The 23,930-nt window shown below is 41.1% G+C and overlaps 2 protein-coding genes and 1 long non-coding RNA gene across 4 annotated transcripts in view; 2 read left to right on the plus strand and 1 right to left on the minus strand.

Annotated features, from left to right (window-relative positions):
• Positions 1-7,397: 7,397 nt before the first annotated feature.
• Positions 7,398-9,262, minus strand: LOC123971550. Its single transcript, XM_046050435.1, has 5 exons — positions 9,073-9,262; positions 8,653-8,928; positions 8,504-8,545; positions 8,199-8,283; positions 7,398-8,057 (listed from the first exon to the last, which is right to left on the minus strand). The coding sequence occupies exons 1-5, from the start codon at positions 9,242-9,244 to the stop codon at positions 7,895-7,897; spliced, it is 738 nt and encodes a 245-aa protein (XP_045906391.1). The 5' UTR covers positions 9,245-9,262; the 3' UTR covers positions 7,398-7,894.
• Positions 7,799-10,957, plus strand: LOC123971551. Its single transcript, XR_006825223.1, has 2 exons — positions 7,799-8,053; positions 9,230-10,957. It is a non-coding gene; the product is annotated as an uncharacterized LOC123971551 (long non-coding RNA).
• Positions 10,958-16,437: 5,480 nt separating this feature from the next.
• LOC123971548 (capping protein, Arp2/3 and myosin-I linker protein 3-like) overlaps positions 16,438-23,930 on the plus strand; it is a 29,021-nt gene continuing 21,528 nt past the window's right edge. For both annotated transcript variants that reach the window (XM_046050432.1, XM_046050433.1), the window contains exons 1-4: positions 16,438-16,495; positions 19,612-19,706; positions 22,451-22,501; positions 22,600-22,659. In XM_046050432.1, the coding sequence (XP_045906388.1) occupies positions 16,438-16,495; positions 19,612-19,706; positions 22,451-22,501; positions 22,600-22,659 (264 nt within the window). The remainder of the gene's footprint in view (positions 16,496-19,611; positions 19,707-22,450; positions 22,502-22,599; positions 22,660-23,930) is intronic.

The raw sequence follows: 23,930 nt of genomic DNA on the forward strand, positions 1-23,930 counted from the left end.
TAAAAGCACCCAAGAATGGATAAGAACAAAACGTTGGACTATTCTGAAGTGGCCTTCTATGAGTCCTGATCTGAATCCTATCGAACATCTATGGAAAGAGCTGAAACTTGCAGTCTGGAGAAGGCACCCATCAAACCTGAGACAGCTGGAGCAGTTTGCTCAGGAAGAGTGGGCCAAACTACCTGTTAACAGGTGCAGAGGTGTCATTGAGAGCTACAGAAAACGTTTGATTGCAGTGATTGCCTCTAAAGGTTGTGCAACAAAATATTAGGTTAGCGGTCCCATCATTTTTGTCCATGCCATTTTCATTTGTTTTATTATTTACAATATTATGTTGAATAAACAATCAAAAGAAAAGTCTGATTTCTATTAAATGTGGAATAAACAATGGTGGATGCCAATTACTTTTGTCAGTTTCAAGTTATTTCAGTGAAAATTGTGCATTCTTCGTTTTTTGTGGAGGGGTACCAACAAATTTGGGCACGTCTGTATGTCTCACTTAAGGCTGAGCTTAAGGCTGGTAAAAACTTGACAGTCTTGGTCACTTTTTGGACGAAATGTGAACTAGAGAATGACCAAAATGTCATGTTTTCACTAACTTTGTGAAACAGCTTCCTTGTCTTAATAATTATGCGTTTTGTTATAATCTGTCTGGCGTAGAAACACCAGGTGTCTCTGCTGCTTTAGATGACTGATCGAAGAGGAATGCTGTGTTAAACTTGTGCTTGTGTTGTTCCTCAAGGGATTTTGTGGTTAAAGTTATTTTTATTTTTGCTTTTATTAATACCTTTCATTCGAGACAGAGTCAGAAGAAAAGGAGCGAGGGGAGACAAAACCAAACAAGTGGAACATTTTTAGAATGACCCTGAACCAAAACAAATCATTTTGAGGCAAAATGAAAAAAGACTACAAGCAGAAAAGATCAACGAAATCAGCTGAGAATGACTCATCACCTCCCGTTGTCATTTGCTGATTTCTGATAAGAAAGACTTGTGTCATGTAGTGCAGTGCAACAAAATAACCAAATGCTTGGGTCTTAAGAGGTTCTTTTTTTGTGGCTTCTTTCTTTTTTAGGGTGATTCAGTTCTATGTTTAGAGGATGCACTTTGTGGTGGTATTATATTGGCCTAAATTATAATGAAAAGAGTTTATAACTGCGTCAACAACAATTAATAATGCTAAATTTCACAAAAGATTCACTTTTGCAAGACATTTGTATTGGACTGCATAGCACTCAGTATTTACACAAAACTGTTTGGCGGGAGTTACTTTAAGGAAGGTGCTTGTGTTGATAAACCTGAGTTAAATGTGTTGCTTTACCAGCAAAAACAAGAATCTGGTCAAACTGGTTTTATTTGGCATCGGTTTGAAGGTTAGATTCTGTTTTGTGTTGTTTTCCTGTAACCAAGACTGACAATTTTTTTTTACCTTAATTGACTTATTACTGGTACCCGGTACCGGGGGCAGCCGGGCTGTGGGTGGATGTTCCGTTCTCAATCTACAGGCCTGTAAAGCATGGGTGTGCTTTTGGTGAAAGGAACATAAGCCAGGAACAGTAAATATTGCCAAAATATAGACATTCGCCTTGTATATTTTGAAAATATTGCATGATAACTGTTGTATTTTAGTTTATTTTCATCAGATTTACAGTTACAATTGCATTCTAGGTGTATTAGAAGATATTCAGTTGCATTATAAGCTTCCTTATGATGGTTTTGAAGGTTTATTGCATTAATATATAGCTTGTTTTACCAGGCGAGGATGAAAATATCATATTTCCATGTAGTCTGTAATGGTAAAATAAATTTATATTCCTTAGTTTCTGACCTTTCAAAGGAGACCAGAATTATGCATCTTGATGCATGCAGATGGTTGAGTTATTCCTGATTCATTTTGGATATGTTATTGTAGGCTTTTTTCCTGGAAAAAGGTGCCTGTCCCCAACAGGTTAATATATTAGTAATGGCCAAGAGGAAAGAAATTATTTTTACATGTTGCTTCCTGTGGCTAGAACAAGCGACCTCCAAACAGATCTGAATGTTGCATTGAGCAATAGATCAATACATAATCTAAATAATGTAATGAAGAATGCATTTAGAAAAATTTAAATTCAAATGTGTATAACATCTTCAACATTACCGCTTGATTAACAGAGTCTTCTCTTTTCATAGGCGAGTTACTATCACCAAATATTTTAAGAAAAGCGGTCTTCAGGTGTATTTTACAGACCAGATGCAGTGAGACAACAAAGCAAACTTCACTGGTTATTCTCACATTGTATGAGAGGTGAGACCTTGTTTGAACATGTAAACAATTACAATTAGTAAACTAAAGTTAAACCTCTGTCTTATTTTTGTTGGGAAGTCTATTTTTGGACTATGTCTGAGTGTAGAGCCGAAAACATGCACAGTCGAAGTAACCATTGCAGCCGAGGTTATGCCATCACTACACACCATTCCTTAAGTTGTTAAAGAAAAATTGTGAGCCAGTTTCAGGCGTGATGAAGAAGTTTCAGAGACTGATGAAGGCTTACATAGCATGGTTTAATGAGACTCAGCCAGTGGAGCCAGTAGGTTCTTGTAAACATTCTTGTAAGATTCAACCTCTCAAGATTCCCAGAGAACACCGATCTGCTAGCCTGACGCCTGAGCTACTGCCATGACACGCACATTCGTGTACAAATGGGCGTACAGACACATATCAACTACACACAATTGCAAACCTGCAGCCTTGGATCAGCAACACAGACAGCAGCAAAAGTGCCAAATGCAAATCTTACGGGGTGCTGCTCTTAATTGCATCCACGTTCCCTCACTTGCGTCTTAGTCCCGCCCACCGGGGATGCATGGAGAGATGCAAGGACACCAAGCCAGGAGAGAAAGAATGAGGAAAGATGTTTTAAGAGACATGAGATGTCCTTTCCTCTGACAGCTGATCCAGAAACGGATGTCGTTTTATGTGACGCTTCAGTCGGCTCTAACAGCTGTAGAGACTTTTGATAGAATTTGTGTCTGCACACATGTGCACAGTGTTGGTATTAATAAAGTCTCACAGTGCACAGCAGCATGATTCTCTCTGTAGCTGTTTAACAAACACCTGAAAATGAATAGGCTAATTATAGGCTACTGTATGTCCTGCTTAGAGGCACAGGATTGTTTCTACTGGCACAATGCTTATAATCTGCATTTATATTTATTAATTTTGATTGTGAATTCGTTATTGAATAGGCCTAACCCAGAATATGATCATGGTGTCTTGTGATGTATTAGGCTAAATGTTTCAGGGAAATGAAATGGTGTAACTCAAATCAAACTTTTAGGCTTTCCGTTTATGTCCTCTTCTGATATCCTTTAACACTAGGCTACTGCATAGCCGACAGTTTATTTGCAAGTCACATGGCTGTTGTTCAGACCTGCAATGAACTCAGTCAAATACTGCCTAAGACTTTGGAATGACACACTTCAGTTTATTGTTATCTGTCGTGATGCATCAGATCAGTCTGGACAGCTGCAGCGTCCAATCAATATAATGGCTACCCAATAACGGGTTGTGTCTGCCAGTGAAAGACTTCCGCGAAGGATGCACTGATGTATCCTCGGTCATAGCTCCTCAGAGATCGCTCCTCGATCCTCGATCCTTGATCCTCAATACTCGATCCTCCCAGCGCAAATAAGAGCTTTGGGACGCTCTGCAAGATAGCGGAGCGGAACAACTTCGGGTTCAAGCAAGGAAACGACAAATAAGAGACTTGAGAAGGACCCACAGTGGTAGGAATGTGGTTTTGTGTTCATGTGATCCTGTTTAAGTCTGTTTCTATTTCTGTGTAGCCTTGTTTTTTCCTTCACATGTCCGAGTTTACTCTGTATCTGGTTTCATGGTTTTGGGTTCTGTATTGATCTTGTCATGTTTAGGGTTTTGTAGCAAAGTTAGTTCTTATGTTTATCTGCATGTTTTTTACCTGCTCAAGTCCCTATCCTAGGTTTCCATGTTTCAGTGTAGTCCTGTCTCCTGTTTGGTCCGGTCTCAGTCCATGCCCTGATTTTGCAGTCTTTCCATGTTTTGTGTTTTACTTTGGTAGATCTGCCTTAGTTGTGTTTCACTTCCTGTTTTACTTTGTAGTATTCAGTACTCATGTGTCCTTGTCTAGCTTGTCTAGTCCTTCCTGTTTGATTACCTGATGTGTTTCACCTGTGCTACACTCCTTGCTTGTTTGTCTGTGTGTGTATATAAGCCATCAGTTTTGTCTAGTCCTTGTTGTTGTCTTATGTTGAGTGTTCTGCCCTGTCCCTGTGTTTCTGGATGACCCTGCCTTTGCTTACCTCAGTTTGGATTTACTGTTGTTTGGACTTTGCCATGTACCAGTGAGAGCCTGTTTAGTTTTTGTTGGTTTAAATAAACCACCTGCATTGCATCCTGCTTTTGTGTCTTGCGTTTGGGTCCTAACCTGCCTCTGCACTCAGCCAACCGTGACACACAGTCTGCCACACAAAGTAGCTGACACAGTACATAAATAACCACAGAACAAATAGCAATCAAGAAACGCACAGCAACTCATTATGCCTGCATTCATGCCAGCATAAATGAATGGATGACAGCATCTGATCACGATCCATGTGGCAATTGCCGCTGTCCCTCGTGGGCCCTTGTAATCAGCTGGGCCCCGGTGCATTGCACCAGTTGCACCGTCTCTACGTACTCCACTGGCACTGTCTCTCCCTAATCAGTCTAACTGTCATCACTCTAACAAGGACAAGGACGAGGACGGTTACAGAGGCAAATGACTCTAAGCTAGACCTGCCTTACCTTTTCTTTTACATGGATGAAGCCACCTTAAGCAATATCTTTAACATAGTGAGTTCATTTTTTATAAGATTGAACTCTGACTGTGTGACTTTAGTTAGGTTTTTGCAAAGGGCAGCAGCTTCTCATTCAGCTTGTCTTGTTATGCTGACGGACTGCTGTATTAATTTTAATCCCTGTCACCACTCTGTGCCAGAGTATATAATTGGCAACTGAGACCAAAAATTCTCCTTAAATGTGTTAACACATTTTCCAACATGATTTTGGCTGTGTGCATGCATAATTTAGATGGCACTGGATGATCCTGTGATTGTTCTTTGTTGCCCATACTTGTGTCTGCACACTGACTTATACTACTCATTATAAGAGTGCTTCCAGTGAAGTCCTCATACATAAAGAAATATGATCACTGACAGAGACGGGATTGAGAACATTATCAGAAATGAGTACATTTGTTTTTATCTCCCATTTGCTGCTTACCATTATTAAAATGAAAGTGAAAACATCCACTCTAATCAGGTTCCTTTTCACCCTTCAAGGCAACAAACTGTGATGAATTAAATCAAAACCAAAGATATACCGCCTGTGGTATGCATATGTATTTATTTCACAATAATGTGCTTCGTTTAAATTACAAAAATATAGTATATTCAAAGATGAGTCATGCAGCGCATCATGCCGTTGTAATTATCCTGACAGATACATAATGGTTTGTTAAGAAATGGCATCATTTAAATCCAGAGCCTACATTAGCGTCCAGTGGATTGTAAAATTATAAACCTGTCATTCAGGCAGCCAACTCAAGTTGAATAAACTATTATCTGCATGCAGAATATATATATGAGTTGATTTTTGATGTCTAGGCTCTGACTTCGTCATACAGTATATTGCAAGATCAGCACCGCAGAGACCAGTGAGTGACCCTGGACTGATTATGAGACAATGGACCCCCCAACATGTCATAGGAGCAAGACCCCCAGATACAAAACGACTCGGCCGCTACAAACCTATGCCCGATGCACACTAAAGGATTTTCAAATCTTAACCAATATTAAAAATGTGGGATATTACAGACGACAGAATTACCAGATTTTTAATATTTGAATCTTAAGAACGCCCATACCAGCAGATTCAGTTAAGACGCAGGACCACATACTTGCCATTTATACTAAACGGTTTCTGCTGGTTCTGGGGACTTGGGATCTGACAAAAACTCACGTGATCAAATGTGACTTCAGACATCAACAAACATGGAGGCAGACTGTCCTCATCAGCTAGTTGCATTTGTGTGGGCTATGTTTTGCACAGAAAAACAAAAACAGAAAATAAAACTGCATTAACTGATGAACTTGTGGCTGAAAAGAGGGAATTAGCATGGTTTATACATTTTTATAGAACAAGTAAACTGGTTGGTGACGCTTCCTGGTCAGCTTGCTCTCATTGGCTGTTTCTGATCGGATGTACCTCCATTTCAATTTGTAAATATTGTAAAACTTAAATTAATAGCTGAGTCCCAAAGAGCCACCTACCTCCTTTACTGGCCTGGTATAGGAACACATTTTAGCATATAAACACAGGTCTCCATTAAACGCCTGGTCTGGTTTTTAAGTAAGTTCTTTGGATCTATAAAACCTCTTAAACCCCGCCGGTTCGCCCGCATTAGCTGCTCCTGAGCTGCTTAGATCATTAAAACAAATATTAATTTTAAACGTTTGATCAATACACACCACACTTCTCTCATCCTGCACCCTGTTTGTTTTCGCTATGTTGCGGCCTTCAAAATGTTTGTTGGAGCTAGATCAATTTAATGACATGTATTTGATGATATTGGGTAATTTTTATATGAGTAATAATCTGTTTAAATAAATTAACTGTTTCATCATAGCCTATTTCAGTCTTGTGCAAGAGGAATTACAGGCTTGTCCCATATGGACGCCTGTCCCAAATATACGCAGGGTCAAGTCAGTTAGCAAATAAAAGCCGTGCTGTTAATCAAAGTTTTACGGTTGTAACGACCCAAAATCAGGGTGCCTCCAATCCAGTTGGTGACCTAAAGTCGATGTCTGTAAACCCCTCACACTACAGAATTATTTTGGATGATAATTGCTTCCGACCAGCCTCGGCTCGAGAGTCGTTGTTGCTGTTGTTGGGAGGGGCAAATCGGACCCAAAATTGGCCCAATTACCCTCCATTGTTCATAGTTCTTTTTTGTCTCTTTTTTGTTGTATTTGTTGTATTTGTTTTATGTCTCTTTGTAGTTATTTTGGGTCTCTTTGTACTTATTTGTGTTTCTTTATAGTTGTTTTGCATCTGTCTACAAAACAGTTCAATCATCTGTTCATATGTACCAGACAAAAACAACAAAACTAAACTAAACTAAAATAACGAGCAGTTAGAGGGAACACAAAAGAAGGAACTTGCAATTGAAAGGGGAAAAAAGTGCTATTTGGCTCTGTAAATTAGATGTTTTTTCAATAGAGTCTTGAAGACCTATAACAAACTAGATGACATTATATTTGCTTTCAAACTGTTCCCGAGAGAGGGACATCTATATTTAATGAAATATTGATATTTCAGAAGTACGACAGTGAGGTAAATTTCAATCCTTTGAAGAATTTAATGAAGGTCTGAGAATTGATTTTAAACATTTTGGCAAATGTCAGGGTGGCTGTTAGGTACAATCAAATACATAAAACCATATGTCTAAAATGTGAACTTCATAAATGTTTAATACATTTCCTAAACAATGGGACAGGTGAGTCATAGCTACTTGAACCATTTTCATGATTTCTTTTTTTTCAGGATTGAGAGTATCTTGTTAAGGCAGCATGAGTTTGTAGCATCCCAACAACAGTGTACACCGGTGTATATTTATAAATAATAATACAAAGTTAAATAACAAGTAAGCAATGGTCAGTCAACAGACTTTTCTCGACAGACATTAGATTTTTACAAATCAGTGTGGATGTTCCAAGCAAGACTTTACATTTAAAAAGACTTGTAAGAGACACTTGCATTATCTGAAGTGGCTGAACTGTCTCATAGGTTTCACTGCATTCATTATTTTCTATATGCTTCAGGTGAGAGTGATCCTTTAAGTGCCAGGATATAACTGCTTATCCAACAGACTGGACATCTCCATCCAGGACAGGTCCCACTGCACTTCTGTCACGTCCTGCTTGGTCGCAGGAAGCTCCACTGCCGGTAGATTCTCTATTGGAAGTGCCAGACAGCTACTTGTGCAAAACCTCTGGTACCTTTACACAAATACAGTAATCAGTTAAGCATTTGCTCAACAGTCTGTTTGACTTGTGATTCATGCCTGGATGTTATCTCTCTAATGACATGCTTACAGTAGAAAGTGGGTTGACGATTTTTTAATAGATACAGTGACTGACCTGTAGTGACAAATTAGCCAAACACTTAGAAGGATGAGGAACAGAAGTACAATTCCACAAAAAAGAATGATCCATTTCCAGGAGCCTGATAAGAGAGAGCAAATAATATTAGTTTGAATGTGTCAGGATAAGACCATAACACAGTAGTACCAGAAACTACATGACTACTACACCACATCCTACTGTATCTCTGTAGCTGCTCATTAACACCTGCAATCACACTAAGAAGCCTTTCAGTATGGCATACATCGGCCTGATTCATAGGATAGGTAAATTAATGTATTAACAATGCAAAATCATTTTACCCATAGTGGATGCTGCTGTCCCATCTGTTGATGTGAAGTTGCCTAAAAGACATAACAATTGACATCTTTCACTGATCCTCTTTGACTTATATTGCACCAAGCGGAATAATAAATATTATCATCGAATGTAATTAAGCCACACAGCCGACCTCGGGCAGGTCTCACTGATAACCAGCTCTCTGGGCTCTCCATCTTTCTGTCCTGGGATGCACACTTGTATAAGCCTTCATCTTCCAGTGTCACATTCTCAATAGTCATCTCTATTACTCCATCTGAACTGGAAAAAAAAGTTTCAGCGATGATTTCTCTTCCGTTTTTAAAGAAGGTGGCATTACTGTGGTTGCCAATCCTGTACTGACAATACAAGACCACTTTATTGCCTGCAAATACAGGAAAGGCAGGAGACTTTAAGATGATGGTACCATCTGTGGGACAAAGACAGAAGACACGGTTAAAAGACATATTGCTTCACTATAACCTCTCACTCTTTATTATTTCTTGTTGTTTCTTTTGAATACAGTCACTCACACAACACATTTAAACTTTAACATCACTGTTACACAACTCACTGCTTGCTGTGATGTTGACTGTGTTGCTGCGACTCTTAGTGTCCTCACACCAGTACAGTTGGTTCTCCCTCCCGGCAACAGTGAACTCACACTTGTCTATGCTAACAGCATCCCCTGGTGTTGGACAATTTGAAGTGTACAAGTCTTTTTTGTCCAGAGAAAACTGCATCATCTTCCAACCTGAGGAGTAAGGGCACTGCAGAAGGAAAGTCTCCCCTTTGAAGATCTGTCTGGTGCTGGGAGTCAGAGTCAGAGAAGGAGGAGGCAGCTCTGGAGGACAGAGGTGGACAGAGGGAACAGAAGAGAAATTGAGAAGAAGACAATCAAGAAATGCAGATGTTTCATACCGTAGCAGTTCGCAAATGCACTAGTGATAGACCGTAATCGTAACCGTAATTAATCGTTATAAAACATGACAATTTAAAATTGTATTTTGGCTGCCCCGCTTTCTTTATATCGGCATCAGTATCGGCCATTGAAAAACCATATTGGTCGACCGCTAAAATGTACCAGCAGTTCTGCACGTCTGGCTGTAGACTAATGCGTCACATGGGATCTTAACTGATGTAACAACATATCTCGATAAAATCCTGACAATTATCACACAGTATGTGTTTATATTATTGATTAACTGTCTTTATTGAACTCAGCTGTATGTTCTTATACTAAACATTGTCAAATGCTAGCACCATGACTCCAGGGATGGCAATGTAAATCCGTCTATCCCCTACATTGGTCCAGGCTGAAATATTTATAATATTTATAACAATTGGATGAGTTGCCATGAAATTTGGTACAGAGATTCATGTTCCACTCAGGATAATAACTTTGGTGATTCCCTCAATTTTCCATCTAAATATTAAAATGCCCATTTGTCCAGTTCTGTGACTTATCACCAAATACCTAGAAAACTAATAACATTGCCATCAACCTCAGCTAAAAACAAGACCATGCTAACACGCTAAACTAAGATGGTGAATGTGTTAAATATTATAACTGGTTAGCATCAGCATGTTAGTATTGTCACTGTGAGTATGTTAGCATTTAGGTCAAAGCAGCCAGAGACGTTTTATAGAGGAGACACGCCACTCAATCACATCCTCAATACAACTCTATGGGGAAAGCCTGTAACGGCAAAGATGGCAGTTATCCCGCCCCTCCCGCTAGAAAGCCAATCGTCTGCTTTTAACAGCCAACGCGGGAAACAGGTGTTTGGTATATTGTTAAAGGTAGGTGGACTGGTCTAAAACATTTTGTATGTGTTGTACAACAGATGTTTGTGATACATATTTATTTCAGGTCGCTGTAATACTTAAAAGTGTTATTTCCATTTTAGGATTCACTACTTAGCCGACATATATTTGAAATTGGTATAAACCACGATGTAGAATATATTAACCTTAAGAGTTCAGTGGCTGTTATACATTCGGACGTCAAACTAATATAAAAATAACTGCATATATGTGTTGTTGCATCAGAAGTCAGTGACTACACAACCTTAACGCTCTTCTTTGTTTTCATGTGTATATAGTAGGAACCTGATGCCTCACTGCTCACCTGACACAATGAGCACTGTCGGCATGCTGGGCACTGCCACAAGGGTGGTGTTGTCCTTCCACCAATCAGCTTGGCACCAATACTTGCCCGCGTCCTCCCTCGTTACGGCGGTGATGGAGTAGCTGTCACCGGAGACCACGTGCCTGGGGTTTGGGGTCGGAGCAGTGTATGAATTGTGCCTGAACCATTGGTATCTCCGCACAGATCTGAAGTTTGACCCCAGTGTGCACTGCAACAACACACACTCACCAAGGTAGATGTTTGACCCCCGAGGCCACACAGACACTCCGACCTTCCCAATCACTGCAGGAATAAATCATTATAATCATTATGGTTTGTGGTTTTTCATGCTTGTGTAATATATACACTGAATGTGAGACAGGTGCAGGTTTTTTTAAATGTATTGTCTTTGCATGTACCTGTAGCAACTTGGAGAACAAATGCAGCCACACCTGAAACAAAAGAAATTATTCCACATAAAAACATCTCCTTATGTCCTCATATACTACCACAGCTTGTTCTTGCTGCAGCGAAGGCATTTTGAGTACAGTATGTTTAGTCCACAGTCTGCTCTGCCAATCAGGAGTAAAATGTATTAACGTGTACACCACAAGCGGCTCAGATGGGTTGTTCCCACATGACGACTCGCCAGATAGACAGTTACGGTCCACTGCTGATTTTGGATTATATAACCAAGACAACAAGTAAAAATTCAAAAAGGTTCATCTCCACAGGCAGATTTAATACAACGAGAAACATGTGTCTGTAAGACATAACAACAATCTCTCAATTCTGCTGATACATTGTTATGAAGACACAAACCATCCAAGCCACGTCCTTTTGAACAGCACACACATAGTCATAGTACTGCCACACAGTGTGACAGAGAGGAGAGCTTCCTGTTCCTTAATGAGACTGTTTAGACGGTTATCATCCCTATGGGAACAGAAGGAATGAACACATTGGCTACACACACACACACACACACACACACACACACACACACACACACACACACACACACACACACACACACACACACACACACACACACACACACACACACACACACACACACACACAGTGGTGTAACATAGTACTTCTACTGTGGTCATACAGTTTTTCAACATAACTCACGGCTGTCAAGGATGGAATAGCCAACGACGATTTGGCAGCCCTATCCGAATCATTTCTATTAGCCCTATTCAGATTATGGCTAGTGCACATCATTTTAATTTAGCACTGTCTGAAACTCCCAGCTGCAGGCCAGTAAAACGTATAATCCTGCATACCATACTGGGTCTAAGTCAGCACGGCTGTGACAGCTGAACACCTTCTAAAGTGCTTGGATACAGTTTTTTTCCACCACTAGAAGATTTTTTTTTAATGAAAACACAAAGATATGCTTGTAAGTCTTCCCAGTAGAGGCCAGTCTGAATGCAGTCGTTTACAAGTTGAAAAACAGGCAGCAGCGTGTCAGTCAGTCAGCTTGCATCTGTGACACTCACCCAGCAGTGAGGAGATAAGGATGTTCATTCTGTCGAAAGTCCAAATTTAGATGTGCAGGTCCTGTGTGATCCTTTTATAAAAAGAGAGAACGTGATGAATAATTATGATTTTAAGATTTCCACCACTTAAAATGATGCATATTTCAAAAGTCCATTGTTGTTTTCCACAGCCTTTTTATTTGCAAAGCCATGAGACAGAATAATTGAATCGCTCAGGACGAGTTTCGACTGACTATCAAAGTAAACCACGGACAGAGATTGTGATCTTGGTGGAGACATTTCCTTCCCCAGTTAACAGGCGGAGCCATCACACAGCTGAATCCAGGCAGAGAGGCAAATATCTCAAACCACAAGACAACCATGCAGTATCACAATTTCTCCGTAAAAATCTCTGCTTCGTGTGTTGCACATATGTGACCTACAAAACCTGCTGCGACTGTGAAAGTATGTTTTTCACACAATGCTTTGGATTTTCTCAATAAGTTATTATTGATTTGATGTACATCCTGTCAATGCTGAAATGAATTTCTGCTCTTTACAATTTTATTTATCCATTTTTTCCCACTCAGGTTGTTGGTTGTGTTTTGTTATTTTTTCTTTTCTCTTTTCATATCCTACTTGTCTTTCCAGTACTTGCTGACGCTGATGCTTATTTTCTCTTTGGGGAGCATTTCATTTTATTCAGTTTAATCCTATCAGTTACAGTCAGACAAAGTTGTTGTAAATTGAATGAGGGGAATCATAACCCCAAGTCAATTTTGTTTCTAAAGCCACACTAACACCATGGCTCTACTGATTGCATTGTCTATCGGTTGGTAAAATATTTCATATAACAACTATTGAACAGATTGCCAAGAAATTTGGTACAGACCTACCATCCCAGAGGATGAACCCTAATGAATTTGGTGATCCCCTGACTTTCATTTACCGCCATCATCAGGTCAAAACAATTTGTCCAGTACTAGAACCTGTCTCTGTCAGCAAGCGCATACACTGCGGACATTCAAAGTTCTTTTCTGAAGTTAAGATGCAAATACAAAGATACTTCAGAGAGAAAACAAAGAATTAAAAATAAAGTAAAATAATTAACTGACAAAAGATATTAACAAAGATATAACAAGATTAAAATAATGGACAATTTGTCAAAGTGCTTTACAGATGCAAAGAAACAAATACATAGGTATTTCAGAAAATAAATGATGAAAAGACAATTGATATTAAAAACCAGATAAAAACAATATTGAAATATGTTAAGCTAAAAGCCTGGTCAAATCAAAATGTTTTAAGCCTGTTTTAAAAAAGAGTCTAGAGTCGGGGCTTTTCTAATGTTCTCTGTCTACTGGTTCAATTTAAGAGCAGCATAATAGCTAAATGCTGCTTCTCTATGTTTGGTCTTTACCTTAAACAGGACTAACTGACATACTCCTTGTGATCTGAGAGTTCTGCTTGGCTCATATTGGTGCAGCTTATCAACTAGATATGCTAGTCTTACACATAGACTGTAGGTCTATGTGTAAGACTAGTGTAAATCTATCCTATATCATACTGGTAACCAGGGCAAGATTTAAAGGTTTAGTGTGTAAGATTTAGTGGCATCTAGTGGTGAGGGTTGTGAATTGCAACCATCTGTCCAGGCTACCACTGACCCCTTACTTTTCAGAGCGTAGGACAGCTACTGTGGCTGACACAGCATAAAAGATGTCTCTTTTGAGAAGAAAGTAGCCAGTCAAGAAATGAGGTTTCTTTAGGTATATTTATTAAGAAATTATTTTTACTAAATTGTTCAGTGAATCCATATGTTGTTGTGACTTGGCCACTGACAGATAACATGGAAAATGTAAGCCAAGAGTGTGAAACACTTTCACTGTTTCTGTACCACAGTCCATTATAAACCACACATTAGATAAAGTTTATACAAACATTGACAAGGGAAACGCATTCACTCTCTCTCTGTCAGAAAACACGATTCCTCTAAATGTCCTCTGCCTGGAGATACTCGGGAAATGCAAAAGCGTCCGTAGGTTGATGGATGTGGATCAAACATTGAAACACAAACAGTGCAGCACATTATGTGAACTGAGAAACATTCATTGCAGAGTCCATTTGTTGAAGAGAGAAAAAAAAGTTCCCCCGAGGTGGGATCATACAATCAACCCTTGGGTTAGGAGTCCTGCACCTTAGCGACTGAGCTAACCAAACAACATGTTGAATTAATATTATCAATATTATGTCTTATGTCTTATATTCTCATCCAATCTAATGGTTGACAATATTGCTCCAATGCAAGACTTATTTGCCGACCCCTGCTGTATATTATTACTACTACTTCTTCTTCTTCTTCTTCTAACGTACGTATTCAACATAGTGATGAGTGTCTGCACTGCCTGAGTTCTACCAGAAGTAGAACAAGAAGAACGTAGTGACGAATCTGTTTGTCCGTTTTCAGCTACTGTAGAAACATGGCGATGCAAGGTGCCGAAGTCCATGGAAGGGGGTGCCCACTGTTATATAGATATAAATGGCTCATACTAAGGTAATAAAAAAAATAATGGTTTATTATGTAAGGTCTTTACACACAACTGAAAACATAGTTATTGATCTCATACTGCATTTCTGTCAATGGATCATCAGAGATATTACACACTGAACCTTTAAGATTGGGTGTAATGTGTTCTCTTCTTTTGCTCCTTGTTCGAACTCTGGCAGCTGATTTTGAATCAACTGAAGACATGTGATTGTCAGCCTCATCTGTACTTTGTGTTTAGTGCTTATTAGCAGATGTTAGCATGCTAATGCGGCAAAAAAACGGAGGATCAGAACTGTTGCAACTACACCATCTAGGGGAATTTTGCCCCCATATTTAAATTGCAACTAAAGCTTTCTCAAATCATTTTTATTTATAATTTAACATTTCTTCTTGCAATCTATTTTTCAAAACATATTTAACAAATTATGCTTTCATGTATGTGACTGGCACACAATGCTTAATAGTTTTTTTAAGAGCACACGTTTATAAAAAATTTACACATACATTTAAAACAATGGCTGTCCATCTGAGTATGTTGTAGAGTCTGCTCTCTGTCTGTTTGTCTGCTGTTACTGTCATTCTCAACTGCAGAGTTAATGACATTCAACAGCATTCTTCACCTTTATTTTAGTGTTTACTCACTACCCTACCTGAATCTGCTGTCTGCCTTCAGTTAATATTCCCACACAAGCCCGCACATAGGCCTACAGCTCTGCTGCAAACACAGCGGCTTGCCCTACCTTTTTTCCCTGTCTCCCTGTATTTGTCGGCCCTGTGGACTTTCTCCATCAGCACTGGGCTGTATTATAAAGTGACTCGCAATTTCCACCCACAATTCCATACTCAGCCGCAGCTGCGCGGAAGAGGCGTGTTAACGAGATAGCCTATCGTAACCGAAAACAACGTTGTACCCAGTTCCGTCTAAACCGGTGTGTTCGCTGTTGCTTTACCTGGTCTGTGCTCGTAAAATATCCACCGTCTGAATCTTATAACGTAATAGATAGCCTAGCATTTCTCTCAGTTTTTCTCTGCAAAATGCTTAAATGGGTTGCCAAATATACTTGGGTTGCCCTTAATGTAGGCTACCTGAGGGCCCGCCCAAGTAAAGTCTATGTGTGGGAAACACTGATATTACTGTCAATCTGAATGGCACACCCAAAAACAAATGGTCCAGCCCCTCTGGCATATGCCAGAATTGCCAGATGGCCAATCCGCCCCGATTATGGGCATTTTAGTGTGCTAACATTAGCAGTTAGCACATGCAGCCTGACAGGGCGATATGGCTGTAGACTCGGCTGAATTTACTTGTAGGACAATACAAGGCCCAGAATTTCTGTAAGAAAGGCATTAAAGCTCTCTTATGTGGTATAATCCTGTACAATATAGGCTAGTAAAATAGCTAAAGTCTAATTTGGGTTTTTGCCCACCTCAAACTTTTTACAGTCAAACCTGTATCAATGTCTAACTAGCATGTGGGCTGTGCTTTTGCGGGTACCTACAACTGCCTCATTATCCCAGAGTGATCCCCGCCCTCTGCTCCTCATCACCCCTCCCTCCACCTCTCTGCCACTCCCTCCCTCCACATCCAGCCTCCGAGCATTCACAGGGTTTCTTCCAGGAAGCGCGTCGGGCAGTCGGATGCTCTGCTGGAATGCCTGGGAGAGAGACCATCCTTTCTGTCCATTTCTGAGAGAGAGAGAAGGGAGGAGAGGCCAGTGGGGAGGAGAGGAGGAGGGGGAGGAGGAGGGGTGGCGATCGGAAAGAGGAACAGACATGGCTTCTAAAGAGATCACTGCCTCTGGTTTCGTAAGTGTGAGCAAGGATATCACAGGTGGGTAAAGGCTGCCGCTTGTTTATTTTGCTCTGTGTGTGTCTTCTTGTTGCGGGCTGTAACCGCGGTCACCCCCGGCGTGTCCGCGTTCATACGCGGGATGCTTTTCCTCCGCGCGTCTGGCGGAGACTGCGACCGAACAGACGCATTGGGTGATGAGCATGAGATACACCTTTACATTTTTTCCGGAAGCTTTCCGGGGCGGCTTTTTCCTTTCTCTGTGCATGTGATTTAGTTAACGTGCAGATTAATTATTTACAGTGCAGGGACATAGACCTTGCTTTAAATCTGCCCCTCGGGCATGATCAGGTAATAAAAACCCCAGCCTTAGGCCAGGGAGGAAAAGGGGCGTTGTGGAAATAATGGTGTGTAGCCTACTCGTGGGTCTGATCTGAGCGTTTTGTTCCCTGTACGTTTTTACCAACACACCTTAATCAGAGTATGTTTTTTTTTCTCCCCTCTCTAAACCTGAACCCTTGAGTATTTTATCTTTGTTTTTCTGCAGCCTAACCAGCTAGAGAGCTATATAGTGATTGCGCGCGTGCGTGCGAAAGTGAAGAGAGGGGGACTGATAAAGGCAGATGTTCACCATGTCTTGCCAACAAAAATGCACGAGCTAGACAAACCAGGCTCCGCGACAGAATGCACAAATATTTATTCCCCTTTTTTTCCTCTAACAGCAACAGCATAGGCTACACATGTCAAAGTCACAGCACAGCCTTGAATTTAATATCGTGCACGAGCGCAACGCACGCACACACACACACACGCACACACAAACACACTCCACTCCACACATGCTCAGGGTATCCGGGAACCTGCTGCTGTGTTAATTACTCTTAATGGCTCTATTAGGCGCACTGTGCTGATTAATCCAGTGGAATCCCTGCCTCTTCCTTCAGTCACCTGCTGCTCCTGCCCTGCCTGCACTGACTGACAGGAGGAGCGGTGGCCCCAGTGGCCTGCAGGCCTGCACAAGGTCACCTGAATGAGACTTCAGTCCTGATCTCATCTCTGGATGGGCTCACACTATTGTTCAGTGTTTCCATCTCTGGCTCTCACAACTATATATCCTGTGTTCTCTGGTCGTCAGCAAACTGCCACCAATTTATTTTTTGGAAATTGGCATTTATGTATGTTTCAGGGCTTGGAAAGGAAGCCCAATCTTTGTTAACATACCAACACTCGGATACTGCTGCCATGTACATTTGAACAATAGTGGAAGAAGGATTCACATATCATATGTAAGTAAAAGTTGGCTGCCTGAAGTGTCAAAAAAAGCACAGGATAAGTGTGACAATGTTATTAACACAGATGCAATATATTAGCAGCATTTTATCGTTGTAGAGGTTATTTAACTACTTCATATACTTTTATTCTACAATTCAGCACTGAGCTATTTTATTAACTGATTGAAAGTTTTGTATGTAAAATCTTCTACAAAGTATTGCTGACAGACAAATGTAGGGGTGTAAAAAGTACAATATATCTCTTCAAGTACCACAAAATAGAAATATACAAGTGAAGTACAAGTGTAGTACTTGAATAAATATACTTAACTATATTCCACCACTCTGAACTTTGCCTCACAGAGACGTACGTGCACCTTCTTTACTCTTTTACCTTCCGGTGTGACTGCAACTCCACTGCCAGATCCCACCATTCCAGCTTTACTATCGATTTGCTCATAAAGTCGTCAGTCTGCTGTGCAGCCACCGTAATGGAGAGGCTGAATCATGTAATTCCTGCCAGCGACTGTATGTTTCTGTGATAGTGTGTCGGTGCCTGGTGCTCCCACCTTGTGAGTAAGACACTTTATCTGGCGCAGCAGGCAGGTTATGTGCTGTATACATGTCAGGGGTCACAGCACTGACAGTGATGCTGTTTGACAGGAACAGTTCTCGGTGAATCATGGGCAGCGATGCTCGCATGTGTCTTGTTGCTCTTGTGAGGAAGAAAATGACACTGAAGATTATTGTGAACCATTTTGACGATGCCGCGCAACAGAATAGCTTGGTGATAGCATTGTGCCAAACTCATTGAGCAATCCAGAAGAAAATTACTGTTAAGTTTCCGAGTCGATCCGTGATTAATCCGGGCAACTCCCCTCTAAATGCCGTTGTGTTTTGAAGCACAACATAAAACCCTGTCTGTCGTTTTGCTTCAGTGTGACATGCAGATTGTATCATTTTGCATTTAAGAGGTTTGTAACTTGTTTATAATCCTCAGGATACATACAGACTCTTGAGTTCATTGGATTATTTTATCATCTGAAATGCCATGACAGGTCTGTTCAACTGACAAGCCCAGCGGATCCCTCAGTTATTAGATGAATACATGAATACAGGCCTGTCTGCCCAAAGGTCAAGCTGGTTTAGTGCAGTTTGATTTGGACTTATTTGATTTGTGTTTGGATATTTTTGGAAGTCATTTTTATACTTTTATTAGAGACTTGACTGTAGTAAGCTGAAAGGAAATTAGCCGTCATGGAAATGGAGAATGACATGCACAAAGATGCAGTTAATGTTGAGTACCTTAACCCCTGGAACACTGGGGTGCCCCTGTTTAGACCATTTACTGTGAAATATGTGCACTTATTAGTACCAACAGTCCAAAGTGATTTTTTAATGTGTTTTTGCTGTATAGGCAGGCAATTCTGATATGATACAAAAATCAACATGCAGAAACAGGAGATGGGTAATCTACAGTAAAAGCACATCCCTTTATATTTTTGTTAAACTAATGTTATTGTATGGTAATTCTGTGCAGATTTTTCAAATTAGTCTAGACTCACTGCCCGTGCAACGTTAATCATGTGACTTTGACAAAAATAAATATGGACATAATTTTCACTGTGATAAATTCCCTGCCTGAAGTTGTCCGTCCCTGGAAATTGATTTTTGACACTGTAACGAAATGACTATAACCCGTGTCTATCTGGAATCTAGGAAGACACAAACAAATAGATGCGTGCTTGGTAAAATGCTCTTTTAATTGAATGCTATTAAACATGCAAAAATGCTGATTCGGTCCTTTAAAAGACTGAAACAGAGAGAATGAGTGCCCTGTTTGTGCCTATTTTTCTAACATATGTCTGTTGTGGTTTTCGTCCACAGAAAGCATCAGGAAGATTATTGATAAATCATCGATCAAGTTTGTTCATGGCATAAAGCTTGACACCAAAAATGGCAAAACTGAGGACAGACTACTGGTAAGTTGCTGCTTTCAGTCTGTTCACTGAAGGTTTGGCTGCTTTTAATGGCCTCTGTGCTACAGAAACACGGGGTTGCGGATGTAGAAGAACACCTTAAGCCTGCAACATAAGTAGTCCGACGCATGCATCATGTATGTACAGTATCTTTGATGTTAACTTTCGCTGCAGTGTTAATGAATCTGTGACAGCACAGGTAGAGGCTCTCCATGATTTAACCGTGAGAGTGAACGTCCAACATCCGCGGTGACTTATTATAACTGCTGGCCCTCTTCTGCGGCTGCTGTTGCCAGCTTGGCAGGATGAATACTGGACAGACAGGATCTCTGGAAACGGCTGTGGAGTCCTCTGTGTCTGCGAACCCCACTGTGACAGTAGGGGGCCGAGCCGCTCACAGCCTTTGATTCTGGGGGTGCTTTCATCAGAGAATATAGGGCAGTGATATGAAATCTCTATTAGAGTGAGTGAGGCCCAGCCAGCTATCTGGATAAAAATCTGGGGCAATCAACTTTTACACTATGGACCAGAACTTAGACTGGACCCTGGGAGACCCTGTATTTGCAGAATGGAGTTGTCTATGTGCATGAAAGCACACTGCATGCTGGAGCTCATCCACCCGGGAAACATATACATACACAGCGCAGAGCTGGTTTTATTGATTGAGTGGGGCAGCTAAACCACATGTCTTATAAGATATATAAGATCTTATACAATTCCCAGTCCGACTGCAGTGAAGTCAGTGTAGTTTTTACACTGTTTAAAAGACTTGTGACTCCCGTTGCCCCTCCTGCAATCCCCCCGATGAGCCAATGGGCTTTCATCCCCAGCTGAGCAAGCTTCGCCCTGGAAGAGTAGCTCTTCCACTCAATGGATGCTTTAAAGATTCATCTTGTGGCGCTTAGGATCGTTTCTGCATGTACAGCCTTTGATATTCAGACCCTTTGATATGTCTATCTGCCAGAAACATCTTTCCAATAATCTCTTTCCAATCCATGTCTCATTTACTGCTTCCTCTTAAAAGCTGAACTGGAAAGCGAGAGTGCTCGCCCCTGCTGGGTGCGCATAGAAGACGGGAAAATAGATTGGAGTCTGATCAAACACACTGGGTCAGCGTTTTAGGGCAAGCAGAGCTTAAATGCGTTAAGGTTTTGTGTCCGCATTTCACAGAGATGAGTCGAAGCGTCTTTAAGGTCCTGATCGGTGGTTTTGCTCTGTCACTGCATGTCATGTGAATTTAATTTCTTACAGAGGCCTCACCCAAAGTGTCAAACAAGAGGAGATTAGAATGTCTGTCCTGTAGCAGCTCTCCTGCATAATTACACGCCACAATAAGCATGAGGTGTGCGTGGTCTGTCTTTGATGTGAAACACTTGGATAAGTCTCTCTTGCTCCTGCTGCATCAGATTTACTCCTGTTTACCCGCACTCTCTCTCTTAACTACCCCCCGTAACCCAGACTCATCACCGTGATAATAATGTGATACAATCTGGTCTTTTTAATCAACTCCTTCAACTCTCTCTCTCTCTCTCTCTCTCTTTCTTTCCCTCTGTATCTCACATGCACGTTTTTAATGGCTACATTTCAGACACCTCCCTTGCTGAGTGGGTGTAAGAGGCTGTCAGTGTGTGGTTCTGACAGGCCTGTGTCAAGCTCTCTCCAAAAAACTCAATAGTGGAGTGGGAGAGCTGTAATTTAATTACTGCTTTTCATCGGGGACAGACACATGCTGAGGACGGGAGGGGGGCGTTGTCCTGAGGGAGTGTTTTAGCGGGGCCATCAGAGAGAATGGAGTAAATGATTGGGAGCGATGGAGCAGAAGAGGAGAAGAAAAAGAGCAGAGGGCAGTACTCAGGGGCTGGTGGAGAGCAGCCAAATGCCAAAGAATCACCACTCTTTGTTTGCCTTGATCGAGAGAGACACTGACTTTCTTAGGGTGTGTTTGCCAACAACAAAAAGGAATTGCTGCTCATGAACGAGAATCAGGGGCACAATCAGATTTATCCAACAGCTGCATGACACAAATGTGTCCATGCTGAGAATAAGTGGTTGCAGGCGCAGAAATGCTGTGTGTGCTCGTTCGGATGGAGATGCACAAATAAGCTCTCGGTTTGCCTTCAAATTGCCAGTCACGTCCAAACTCTCATTACTTTGCATTGCACTAAAAATTATCCCACGCACTTTTGACGGCAGACAGCAAATTAGTGGAGGTAGCATAGCAAAAATGCTATTTTAGCATCCTGACCCAGCATGCCTGCCATTTGTGTCTCTGGAACAGACCCATGCCGGAGAAAAGCATAATATACTACTGGAAATGGGCAGTTATTTCCTTTAACTTCTGATATTAACAATCTGCGGAAATGCTGACCATAAATTATTGCCTGTTGAGCCCAAAGCCACGCTGTGTGTCTCAAATGAAATATATAAACCACTTTCATGTTTGCCCACAGCAGACGTAATGTAATGCTAATGAATTAGCAAGAATGTGATTAAAATGTTGCAACATGCTGTCATTTCTCAGCCTGTAACGCACTATGTTAATCTATTAATGTTAGACAATATGCCTCTGACACAGAGGGCTTTTAGCTGGATCAATACATGAATATAGAAAGGACTCCTCATTTCCCACTGATCATTACCATGGAAACTCCTGGGACTGTTTTCTCCCCATGGAGAGTGTGACTGTGCAGTGAACTTTACAGAACTTGACTCAATTTGCTTTACTCTCTTTTTTTTTTCTTTTGTAGGTCCTCACAACATGGCGTCTCTATTTCCTGACGCCAAAGATTCCCGCTAAGGTACTTCTTAACATTCTGTGTTACTCTACATTATGAAGCTTTTTCTTTCACAATGTCTGCTGAAATCTGTACTTTGTCGACTGTATCTGTGACAACAGGTAGAAACCACGTTCAACTTCTTGGAGATTCGTGCTTTGAATTCCCACCCTGAGCACCAGGTGAATTAGAACATTAATACTAAACTCTGTGTGCACTCCGCTCCACTGTTACAACTAGTTGATTGTCTGTGCACTTTGTACAATAGAGTGGTTACATCACTTTGGGCTTCAAGAAATGACTAAATGCATTTATCAAAACAGCTACAGTGACAGTCAATGCTGTCTTATTAACTTTTTCTCTTATTGCAACAAGATAAACTGCGTAAGGACTGAGGAGGAGCTCAGACAAGGCTGATTTCGTATTGATTCAATTCAATTCAATTTTATTTATATAGCGCCAAATCACAACAACAGTTATCTCACAGCGCTTTTCATAAAAGAGCAGGTCTAGAACGTACTCTGTGATGATATTTACAGAAGCCCAACAGTTCCCACCAAGAGCAAGCACTAGGCGACAGAGGCAAGGAAAAACTTTTAAGAGGCAGAAACCTCGAGCAGAACCATGGCTCAGGGTGGGCGGCCATCTGCCTCGACCGGTTGGGGTGAGAGAGAGAGAGAGAGAGAGAGAGAGAAAGAGAGAGAGAGAGAAAGAGAGAGAAAAAGAGAGAGAGAGAGAAAAAGAGAGGGATGTAAGGAGAGAGAGTGGGGAGGGAGGCAGCCTACACAATATACACACAGAGGTACAGACAGTGAAGGTAATGTTGCTATAGACTAAATGAAAAATGGTACAGATATTTATAGTAGTGTTAATGGTAACCATCGTAATGTTAATGATTATAATATCAATAATAACAATAAGACTAGTAACAATAGTCGTTGCAGCAGAGGGTGTCGAGCAGGAACACGGGGGCAGCAGGTGACCCGCAGCCACAGATCCAGAGTCCACAGCTCCAGAGCCAGAAAACCTGCAGGAAGTGATAGGAGGAGAGAGGAGAGGGACGAGAAAGCACAAGACTACCAGAAAGGGGAGAAGTTGTGTTAGTAACATGCAATAATGGGATAAGGTTGCATACAGAGGGAGAGAAAGTAGAGGAGAGAGGAGCTCAGTGCATCATGGGAAATCCCCCGGCAGTCTAGGCCTATAGCTGCATAACTAAGGGATGGTTCAGGACTACCTGAGCCAGCCCTAACTATAAGCTTTATCAAAGAGGAAAGTCTTAAGCCTACTCTTAAATGTGGAGATGGTGTCTGCCTCCTGAACCCAAACTGGAACCTGGTTCCACAGGAGAGGAGCTTGATAGCTGAACGCTCTGGCTCCTAGTCTACTTTTGGAGACTCTAGGAACCACAAGTAACCCTGCATTCTGGGAGCGCAGTGCTCTGGTGGGGTAG

Source organism: Micropterus dolomieu, linkage group LG05, assembly GCF_021292245.1.
Source record: "Micropterus dolomieu isolate WLL.071019.BEF.003 ecotype Adirondacks linkage group LG05, ASM2129224v1, whole genome shotgun sequence".
NCBI classification, from domain to species: Eukaryota; Metazoa; Chordata; class Actinopteri; order Centrarchiformes; family Centrarchidae; genus Micropterus; species Micropterus dolomieu.

Coding starts and splice junctions, on each gene's coding strand:
- LOC123971550 (XM_046050435.1), bottom strand. CDS start 9,244: ATGATGCAGTTTTCTCTGGACAAAAAAGACTTGTACACTTCAAATTGT. Junction 8,284..8,503: donor GACAGCAGCATCCACTATGG/GTAAAATGATTT, acceptor CTCTCTTATCAG/GCTCCTGGAAATGGATCATT. Junction 8,058..8,198: donor TGGCTAATTTGTCACTACAG/GTCAGTCACTGT, acceptor ATTTGTGTAAAG/GTACCAGAGGTTTTGCACAA.